Genomic DNA, 11,281 nt, shown 5'->3' with positions numbered 1-11,281 from the left:
AAAAAAAAAAAAAAAAAAAAAAGAATAAAAAAATTTAAGAAAATAAAAAACAAACCATACTTGAAGCCTTAATTTACAACCTACCCCTACATTAGAATTTCTAAGAAAACAGTTATCTGATCATCAGGTTTTCATAATTAAAGAAATGATAGTAATTTATGACCTACTGCTCTATAAGCACTATTTTCTTGTACAGGATGATGCTGAGAACTAAATGTGACTATTCACCTTGTCCATTGTAACCCATTTTTCCAGTCTTTCTAGCTAGAAATTTTGCACTCTCTCTAGCCAGGTTCACTGAGCTCACTGTAATCTAATAATCATATTGCTACAACAAAAGGGAAAGTTTTCAGGGTTGTCCTTGTGAATCCATGATGTTACCTAAGAAATTATCACATTTTTTTCTTCTTGCAGGAGGATCACTTGAGCACAGGAGTTTGAGACCAGCCTGGACAACACAGTGAGATCTCATCTACACAAAACATTTAAAAACAAGCCAGGCACAGAGGTACATACCCATAGTCACAGCTACTCAGGAGGCTGAGACAAGAAAATTGCTCTAACCTGGGAGGCTGAGGTTGCAATAAGCTGTGATCATACCTCTGCACTCCTGCCTGGGTGACAGGAGACCCTGCCTCCAAAAAAAATTTTTTTGGATCAATTGCATATTCACTGTAGAAAATTTAAACCACCTCTAATTCTAATACCCACTGTTGGTATTTTGGTATCATTCTAAGTATTGTTTTTGTATTTTAAAACACTTTCTACAAAAATGGGATTTTATTAAACATACAATTCTATAGCCCATTTCTTTACTATATATAGTGTGTCATATCATTATTCATCAGAAAAAAAAATAAAAATTTTTTTTGAGAAGGGGTCTCACATCCCTGATCAATTCTTTTTGATAAATTCCTAACAGTAGGCCAGGTGCAGTGGCTCATGCCTGTAATCCCAGAACTTTGGGAGGCTGGGGTGGGCAGATCACTTGAGACCAGCCTGGGAAACAGTGAGCCCAATGTCTCTGAAAAAAAAATAATAATAATCAATTAAAATAAATAAATAAATAAATAAATAAATATATATATATCTCCTACCAGTGGACTTATTAAGCAAAATTCTAAATCTTTTTTTTGAGATGGAGTCTCACTCTGTCATCCAGGCGGGAATGCAGTGGCACGATCTCCGCTCACTGTAATTTCCACTTCCCAGATTCTAGCAATTCTGCTGCCTCAGCTTCCCAAGTAGCTGGGATTACAGGTGTGTACCATCACGCACAGCTAATTTTTTTTATTTGTAGTAAAGATGAGGTTTCACTACATTGGTCAGGCTGGTCTCGAACTCCTGACCTCAGGTTATCTGCCCACCTCAGCCTCCCAAAGTGCTGGGATTACACAGATGGGCCACTGCGCCTGGCTGAAAATTCTAAATCTTTTGATATACCCACCACCCCAGAAAGGCTAAACCAATCTCACCCCTAACACAACCTGGTATGGCAAAACTCATGTCCCTGTATCCTCTTTTGGAATAATCCTTATAAAAAGATTTGCCAGAAAAATTAAAAAATAAAGTAAAAAAATAGATTTGTCATTTTTGCTACTTTTGCAAGCCAAAAGAAAAAATTATTTTATGCCTAGCAAACTGTTTTCTTTTCCTCCCTCTTCTTTTTTAAAAGCGTCAGGGTCAGAGGCCGAGGTGGGCAGATCATAAGGTCAAGAGATAGAGACCATCCTGGCTGACATGGTGAAACCCCACCTCTACTAAAAAATACAAAAATAATTAGCTGGGCGTGCTAGCACACACCTGTAATCCCAGCTACTCGGGAGGCTGAGGCAGGAGAATTGCTTGAACCTGGGAGGCAGAGGTTGCAGTGAGCCGAGATCACGCCACTGCACTCCATCCTGGCAACAGGGCGAGTCTCCGTCCTCCCCCCCCAAAAAAAAGAGTCAGGGCCTCACTCAGTCACCAAGACTATAGGGCAGTGGCTCAAGCGATCCTCCCCATCTCAGCCTCCTCCTGAGAGTAGCTGGGATTTCAGGAATGTGTGCCACCACACCCAGCTAATTATTACTATTATTATTTGTTTTTGTAGAGACGGAGTCTCTCTATGTTGCCAAGGTTGGTTTTTTTTGCAACGGGTCTCACTTTGTCACCCAGGCTGGAGTGCAATGGCGCACTCTTGGCTCACTGCAACCTTTGCCTCCCAGGTTCAAGTGATTCTCCTGCCTCAGCCTCCAGAGTAGCTGGGATTACAGGTGCCAGCCACCACACCCGGCTTATTTTGTATTTTTATAAGAGGGGGGTTTCACCATGTTGGCCAGGCAGGTCTTGAACTTCTGATCTCAGGTGACTCACCTGCCTTGGCCTCCCAAAATGCTGGGATTACAGACAGGTGTGAGCCACCACGCCCAGCCTTCAGGCTGGCCTTAAACTCTTGGCCTCAAGTGATCCTCCTATTTTAGCCTCATAAATCTCTGGGATTATAGGAATAAATTAACATGCCTAGCCCCAATCTATTTCTTTCTTTCTTTTTTTTTTTTTTTGAGACGGGGTTTCACCATGTTGGTCAGACTGGTCTCGAACTCCTGACCTCAGGTAATCCACCCACCTCAGCCTCCCAAAGTGCTGGGATTACAGGCGTGAGCCACTGCACCCGGCCACCCCAATCTATTTCTTATTTGCCCACTTCTCTTCCTTTTAAATTCCTCCTCCCTAGTCTAATTAATCTAATCTGGCCTGGAGAGTAATAATCTAGCAACCTATCCATCTATTTCCATCATTGCCACAAGACCTCACCTATTTTCCAGAGAGCAGCCAATACTATCACTGTAAAATACAACCACTTGAAGTATGTGGATCACAAACTTCACCTGTTTAAAAGTTCAGTGCCCCCCCCCCACCAAAATAAAAGTACAGTGGCTTCCCATTGTACCATCTATCCAGTGGCTTAAACTAGAAATCTACCCAATCCATTAGCAAGTCCTGGTATGTTAGCTTTAAAATACATCAAATTCTGCCCACTTCTTTCCATCTCTATACCCACCACCTTGGTCCAAGCCATCATTGTCTCTCTCCTGGACTGAAAATCTTTTCCAGGACCCATGTTGCTGTCCTTTCCAAAATGCAAGGACATATTTAGCCTAAGTGAAAATCTTTTCCCACCAAGCCCAAACTCCTCAACATGAAGATCTAAGCTGCCATTACCCACCACAAAGATTCAGCACACTTATTGAAACCTATTTTCAGGGTGCTAGGAAAGGATTCTAGCTGCACAAACACTTCTGTCCAGTGTGTTAAATACAACTGTTCCACTGGACAATAATATGAAAACTGGAATAAACTTTATGCTTTGGAAACTAATGGAAAAAGAGAGAATACATGAAAAGAAGGGACTATGTACTATTCAGAAGCAGTGCTTATAATAGACAAAATACTCAATACGAATTTTTTTTTTTTTTAAGATGGAGTTTCACTTTTGTTGCCCAGGCTGGAGTGCAATGGCGTGATCTCAGTTCACCACAACCTCTGTCTCCCAGGTTCAAGCGACTGTCCTGTCTCAGCCTCCCAAGTAGCTGGGATGACAGGCATGTGCTACCATGCCCGGCTATTTTTGTATTTTTAGTAGAGATGGGGTTTCTCCATGTTGGTCAGGCTGGTCTTGAGCTCCCAACCTCAGGTGATCCACCTGCCTCAGCCTCCCAAAGTGCTGGGATTACAGGCGTGAGCCACCACGCCTAACCTCAATACAATTTTTTTAATTTAATGGTTAGCACATGTGCATTTAGTTACTTCTGAATTATTCCAAACTGAATAGTTGAAATTATCAAGATAGCAAATCTTGATAATTTCCTTTTCTCCACCTCTAAAAAGACAGAATTACATTAGAAAAGCTTAATCTTACTTGCACAATGAATACAAGCCAGTTTTTAAAATTAACTGCACTTTGTAATCCCATTCCACTTCTACTGTAACTTCCTGTAAACAAATGAAAACAGGTGCAAAACCCAGAAAGATCAAAGACAAAACAGAGGCTTCTTTTTTTTTTTTTTTGAGACAGAGTCTTGTTCTGTCGCCAGGCTGGAGTGCAGTGGCGAAAGCTTAGCTCACTGCAACCTCCGCCTCCCAGGTTCAAGCGATGCTCCTGCCTCAGTCTCCCAAGTAGCTGGGACTACAGGCATGCACCACAATGCCCAGCTAATTTTTGTATTGTTTAGTAGAGACGGGGTTTCACCATGTTGGCCAGGATGGTCTCCATCTCTTGACCTCATGGTCCGACCGCCTCAGCCTCCCAAAGTGCTGGAATTACAGGCATGAGCCACCACGCCCAGCCACTTAATTCATTTTTTATAAGGTCTAAGAAAAATGAGGGCAAATTTATCTTTGGAGAACTTAAATCACCTAATAACTCTAAAATAAAATAATGAAGCAACTATGATAGATACAATTATGTACACTCTTTTTTTTTTTTTTGAGATAGAGTCTCACTCTGTCGCCCAGGCTGGAATGCAGTGGCACCATCTTGGCTCTGCAACCTCCACCTCCAGGGTTCAAGCAATTCTCCTGCTTCAGCCTTTTGAGTAGCTGGGATTACAGGCACCCACCACCACACCCAGCTAATTTTTGTATTTTTAGAAGAGACGGGCTTTTACCATGTTGACCAGGCTGGTCTCGAACTCCTCGAACTCCTGATCTCAGGTGAGCCACCCACCTCGGCCTTCCAAAGTTCTGGGATTACATCGCAAGCCACCATGCCTGGACAATTATGTACAATCTTATAGAGGATATTTATTTAATCCTGTATGAGGTGACTCTTTGGGTATTAAAAAAAAAAGAAAAAGAAAAAATTTAAGAGATTGATTCCTCAACACCTGAAAAATTAGCAACAAACTCCCTTGTGCACATGGCTTTAAAGGAACACCTCTGTCTCCCAGGCCACAGTCAATTAGTCTAGAGGTCTGCACCTGGCCTGTGCTGTATTAATCCTAGTACTTAACATCTCCTTCCAGAGATTGGTCCAGGGACAATCAAATGTTCTATACCAAGCCAAAGAGATAACTGGAACTAAGAGTCAGATCTTCTGCTATAGCAGAAGCTCAGGCCAGGCATGGTGGCTCACACCTGTAACCCCAACACTTTGGGAGGCTGATGCGGGTCGATCACAAGGTCAGGATTTCGAGACCAGCCTGGCCAAAATGGTGAAACAACGTCTCTACTAAAAATACAAAAATTAGCCGGGTGTGGTGGCAGGTGTATAATCCCAGCTACTTGGGAGGCTGAGGCAAAAGAATCACTTGAACCCGAGAGGCGGAGGTTGCAGTGAGCTGAGATCACGCCACTGCACTCTGGCCTAGACGACAGAGCAAGACTCCATCTCAAAAATAAGATATAAAATTTGGGTGTTACAGAGACCAAACTTTTCTGCAATTTACACATTAATCTGCACTGAGTATGGAAGTAACACCAGAAGAATCAAAGAGAGCAGACGGAGTTCTGGCAACATTTCAATCCTGGTTTCAGTTGTTCGTGAGGCTTACTTGCATTCTTGCCTTTAGTGCAATTTTTTTTTTTGAAATAGTCTTGCCCTGTCACCCAGGATGGAGTGCAGTGACGTGATCTCGGCTCACTGCAAACCTCTGCCTCCCGGGTTCAAGCGATTTTCATGCCTTAGCCTCCCAAGTAGCTAGGATTACAGATAGGTGCCACCATGTCCAGCTAATTTTTTTTTTTGTATTTTTTAGTAGATACGGGGTTTCACTATGTTGGCTCGGCTAGTTTCCAACTCCTGACCTCAAGTGATCCACCTGCCTCAGCCTCCCAAAGTGTTGGCATTACAGGCATAAGCCACCATGCCTGTAATAGTGTAATTTAAGATATTCTTTTTTCCTAGAATTTTATGAATCAACAAATACCTACTTTGGCTTAAGCTATTCAAACCAGTTTTCTGTTCAAGATTCTATGTACCCTATTTAACTAGCACTCAGCTGTCCCTAACCTCATCTATTAAAAAAATAAAAACCATGGATGAAACATAAAGATCTCTAACACCTGTTTATGATAAAACAAAAAACAAAGAACACTGAAAAACAAGACACATAAAACTTCCTTAACCTGATAAAAAGCCTTTACAAAAATCTCACAGCTAACATACTCAATGGTGTTGAGTATGTTATAAGGTGAACATTTTCCTCCTCAACATGAGAAAAATAAGATGGCCACTCCTGATATTCCTATTGAATATAGCCAGGACGAATTAGGCAAGAAAAAGAGATAAATGCATCCAGAAAGAAAAGGAAGAAGTGAAACTACCTCTAACTGCACATGACATGATTTGGTATTTAGAAAAGCCTAAGGAACCTACTAAAAATCGACTAGAGCCGACAAATGAGTTCTGCGAAGTTGCAAAGTACTGATCAATACACAGAAGTCAACTATATTTCTATGTACGAACACTAAAATAATTAATTCAATTTACAATAGCATCAAACAAAACAGGAATAAATTTAACTAAGAAGGCAAAAGACTTGAACACTGAACGTTACAAAACATTACTGAAATAAATTAAAGAAGATATAAGTAAGGCCAGGCAAGGTGGCTCACGCCTGTAATGCCAGCACTTTGCGATGCAGAGACAGGCAGATTGCTTGAGCCCAGGAGTTTGAGACAAGCATAGGCAACATGATGAAACCTCCTCTCTACAAAAAAAAAATATAGAATTAGCCAGGCATGATGGTGCACACCTGTGGGCCCAGCTACTAGAGAGGCTGAGGTGAGAGGATCATCACAGCTTGGGCGGTAGAGGTTGCAGTGAGCCAAGATTGTGCCACTGTACTCCAGCCTGAGCAAGAGTGAGACTCTGTCTAAAACAACAACAACAAAAATGAATAAAAATGTAAGTGGAAAGATATTCAATATTCATGCAGTGGAAAGCAGTATTGTTAAGATGGCAGTAATCCGCAAAATGATCAACAAATTCAATACAATATCTATTAAAATTCCTGCTGCTCTTATTTGTTGGTTTATTTGAGATGAACACTTGCTCTGTCGCCCAGGCTGGAGTGCAGTGGCTCGATCTCAGCTCACTGCATCCTCCACCTCCCGAGTTCAAGAGATTCTCCTGCCTCAGCCTCCAGAGTAGCTGGGATTACAGATGTGCATCACAACTCCTGGCTAATTTTTGTATTTTTAGTAGAGATGGGGTTTTACCGTGTTGGCCAGGCTTGTCTCAAACTCCTGACCTTAGGTGATCTGCCCACCTTAGCCTCCCAAAGTGCTGGCATTACAGGCATGAGTCATCATGCTCAGCCCCTGTTGCTCTTTTTGATAAGAAAACACTGTATTCAGGGGTTGGGCACAGTGGCTCATGCCTGTAATCCCAGCACTTTGGGAGGCCAAGGTGGACGAGTCACATGAGGCTGGGAGTTCGGGACTAGCCTGGCCAACAAGGTAAAACCCCATCTCTACTAAAAATACAAAAATTAGCCAGGGGTTGTAGCACACATCTACAATCCCAGCTAGTCAGGAGGTTGAGGCAGGAGACTCGCTTGAACCCAGGAGGCGATAACTGCAGTGAGCTGAGGTCACACCACTGTACTCCAGCCTGGGTGAAGAGCAAGACTCCCTATTTTTTTTTTTAATTATATTTGGGATCAAATTGACAAGCTGATTCTAAATTTATGCAGAAATTCAAGGGAGGCTGGGCACAGTGGCTCACACCTGCCAGCATTTTAGGAGGCTGTGGTGGGCAGTAATTTGAGGTCAGGAGTTCGAGACCAGCCTGGCCAACATGGTGAAAATGCAAACCTAGTAAAAATGCAAAAATTAGCCAGGATTGTTGGTACATACCTGTAATCCCAGCTACTTGGGAGGCTGAGGCAGGAGACTCGCTTGAATCCAGGAAGCAGAGGCTGCAGTGAGCCAAGATTGTGCCACTGCACTCCAGCCTGGGTGACAGAGTAAGACTTTGTCAAAAAAAAAAAAAAAAAAAAAAAAAATACAAGGGACCCAGAATAGCAGATTTCAAGATTGTTTTCAATCTTGAAAAACAAAGCTAGGGAACTCACACTTTCTGATTCCAAAGCTTTAGTACAAAGCTATAGTAATCAAGATGGTGTGGTTCTAGCATTAAGATAAATACGCAGATTAATCAAATGGAATTAAGAGTCCAGAAATAAAACCTTATACCTACTGTCAATTTACTTCCTTCCTACAAGAGCAACAAGTCCATTCAATGAAAAGGGACAGTGTTTTCAACAGATGGTAAGGAGACAAAGGAATATCCACATGCAAGAGAATAAAGTTGGACCTCTACCTCACACCATATACAAAAATTAATGCAAAAATGGACCAAAGGCAAAAATACAAGAGGTAAAACTACAAAACTCTTAAAAAAAAAACAGGCCTCATGACCTTGAATTAGGCAATGATTTCTTAAAAGTATAAAAACCAAATAAATATTGGTCTTCACCATAAAAATGTCTGTGCTTCAAGAAATGCTACTAAGAAAGTGAAAAGGTAACCAATAGAATGGGAGTACAGTTTTGCAAATCACGTATCTGGTCTAGTATCCAGAATATGTAGGGAAATCTTACAACTCAACAATGAAAAGACAAATAATGCAGCTTTAAAATGGGCAAAGGATTTGAATAGATGTTTCTCCAAAGAAGATACAATAGTCCCCCTTTGCAATACAACATGTGCGGATGCCTGATAGTACTGAACCTTATATATATTGTTTTCTCAATGTGATAACTAAGACAGCTACTAAGTGACTAACAGATGCTAGTGCATACAGCATTGAGATGTTGTACAAAGGGATGATTTGCATCCCGGCTGGGACAAAGTAGAACGCTGTAAGATTGCATCACACTACTCAGAACTGCATGCAATTCAAAATTTATGAATTATTTCTGGAATTTTCCATTTAATATTTTCAGACCATGGTTGATTCAGGTAACGGAATTCAAGGGAGGTAAAACTGAGGATGAGGGAGGACAACTATATACAACCTTCCAATAGGCACATGAGAAAGTATTCACATGCATCTGAAAACCTCAAGTCACCACTAGTAGATGGCTAAAATAGTCAGTAACTGGTAAAACCCCGTCCCTACAAAAAAAAAAAAAAAATTAGCCAGACGTGGTGGTGGGCACCTGTAGTTCCAGCTACTCGGGAGGCTGAGGCAGGAGAATCACTTGAACCCAGGAGGCGGAGGTTGCAGTGAGCTGAAATCACGTCACTGTGCTCCAGCCTGAGCGACAGAGCGACTCTGCCTCAAAAAACAAACAAAAAAAAAGCTCTCTTCCCGTCGCCCAAGATGCCGAAAGGAAAGAAGGCCAAGGGGAAGAAGGTGGCTCCGGCCCCTGCTGTCGTGAAGAAGCAGGAGGCCAAGAAAGCGGTGAATACACTATTTGAGAAAAGGCCTAAAAATGTTAGCATTGGACAAGACATCCAGCCCAAAAGAGACCTCACCCGCTTTGTGAAATGGCCCCGCTATATCAGGTTGCAGCGGCAGAGAGCCATCCTCTATAAGCAGCTGAAAGTGCCTCCTGCAATTAACCAGTTCACACAGGCCCTGGACCGCCAAACAGCTACTCAGCTGCTTAAGCTGGCCCACAAGTACAGACCAGAGACAAAGCAAGAAAAGAAGCAGAGGCTGTTGGCCCAGGCCGAGAAAAAAGCGGCTGGCAAAGGGGACGTCCCCACTAAGAGACCACCTGTCCTTCGAGCAGGAGTTAACAGCGTCACCACCTTGGTGGAGAACAAGAAAGCTCAGCTGGTGGTGATTGCACACGACGTGGATCCCATTGAGCTGGCTGTCTTCTTGCCTGCCCTCTGTCGTAAAATGGGAGTCCCTTATTGCATCATCAAGGGGAAGGCAAGACTGGGACGTCTAGTTCATAGGAAGACCTGCACCACTGTCGCCTTCACACACGTTAACTCGGAAGACAAAGGTGCTTTGGCTAAGCTGGTGGAAGCTATCCGCACCAACTACAATGACAGATATGATGAGATCCAGCGTCACTGGGGAGGCAATGTCCTGGGTCCCAAGTCTGTGGCTCGCATCGCCAAGCTAGAAAAGGCAAAGGCTAAAGAACTTGCCATGAAACTGGGTTAAATGTAAATAACTGTTTCTGTAAATAAAAATAATTAATGCAAAAAAAAAAAAGTTAATAACAAGTATCAGCAAGAAATCAGAACCCACATACATCGCTGGGGGAATGAAAAATGGTACAGCTGCTGTGGAAACAATTTGGAGGTTCCTCAAAAAGTTGAACACAGTACCATATGACTCAGCAATTCCACTCCTGTGTGTATATATATACTCGAGAGAAGTGAAAACATATAGCCATACAAAAACTGGCACATAAATATTCATAGCAGCATTATTCAGTAATAGCCCAAAAGCAGAAACAATACAAATATCATAAACAAAATATGGCCATATACAGAAATATGATTTAGCCATAAAAAGGAATGAAGTACTGACACATGCTACAGTATGAACTGTAAAACCATGCTAAGTGAAAGAAGACACTAAAAAAACTACAAAAGACCACCTGTTATATGATTCCACTTACATGAAATATCCAGAGCAGGTAAATCCACACAGACAGAAAGCAGGTATTAGTGACTACCAAGGGCTTGGGGAGATCCAGAGAGGGGAATAAAGGGTGACTGCTAATGGGAGTGGGGTTTCCTGTGGGGGAATGAAAATGTTCTGCAATTACATAGGGGTGATGGTTGCCTGACTTTGTGAACACACTAAAAACCACTAAACTGTACACTTTAAAAAGGGTGAACTTTATGGTATATGAATTATATCTCAATTTAAAAACTGAATAGAAAAAAATATAAAGCCTCTAAGCAACCAAAAAGACCCCAAAGATCATACGCAAAAGCCTATATATTTTTCCTTAATTACAAAAACGCTTTTTTTTTCTTTTTTTTTTTAAGACAGGGTTCCACCATTTTGGTTAGGGCGGTCTTGAGCTCCTGACTTCAGGTGATCCACCCACATCAGCCACCCAAAGTGCTGGGATTACAGGTGTGAGCCACTGCACCCAGCTACAAAAAATGCTTTCAACCTGAGAAAGTTGATTGAAAAAATTACCTGATTCTCACCCGAAATCTGTTTACTCTCATTTTACATATAATTTATACAAATCTGGGTTCAAAGTCCATAAACTATTACACTGCAGGAAACTGAATACCGTCAGGCACACTGACAGTGAAGTTTAAAAAGAGGCAAGGGCCGGGCGCGGTGGCTCAAGCCTGTAATCCC

The 11,281-nt window shown here is 42.0% G+C and overlaps 2 protein-coding genes and 1 long non-coding RNA gene across 6 annotated transcripts in view; 1 reads left to right on the top strand and 2 right to left on the bottom strand.

Annotated features, from left to right (window-relative positions):
* Positions 1-11,281, bottom strand: part of CBL (Cbl proto-oncogene) — a 107,603-nt gene that overhangs the window by 77,182 nt on the left and 19,140 nt on the right. The gene's annotated exons all lie outside the window — the stretch shown is intronic.
* Positions 9,285-10,155, top strand: LOC108300643 (60S ribosomal protein L7a-like). The gene has a single exon (XM_037736739.1). The coding sequence runs from the start codon at positions 9,314-9,316 to the stop codon at positions 10,112-10,114; it is 801 nt and encodes a 266-aa protein (XP_037592667.1). The 5' UTR covers positions 9,285-9,313; the 3' UTR covers positions 10,115-10,155.
* LOC119470335 overlaps positions 10,627-11,281 on the bottom strand; it is a 4,119-nt gene continuing 3,464 nt past the window's right edge. The window contains exon 2 of the long non-coding RNA XR_005199228.1: positions 10,627-11,271. This is a non-coding gene — a long non-coding RNA (uncharacterized LOC119470335). The remainder of the gene's footprint in view (positions 11,272-11,281) is intronic.

The sequence above is a fragment of the Cebus imitator genome, unplaced genomic scaffold, assembly GCF_001604975.1.
Source record: "Cebus imitator isolate Cc_AM_T3 unplaced genomic scaffold, Cebus_imitator-1.0 Scaffold28, whole genome shotgun sequence".
NCBI lineage: Eukaryota > Metazoa > Chordata > Mammalia > Primates > Cebidae > Cebus > Cebus imitator.
This window is presented reverse-complemented; position numbering and strand designations above follow the sequence as displayed.

What these genes read in the sequence shown, in the direction of transcription:
- LOC108300643 (XM_037736739.1), top strand. Translation starts at nt 9,314, where the DNA reads ATGCCGAAAGGAAAGAAGGCCAAGGGGAAGAAGGTGGCTCCGGCCCCT.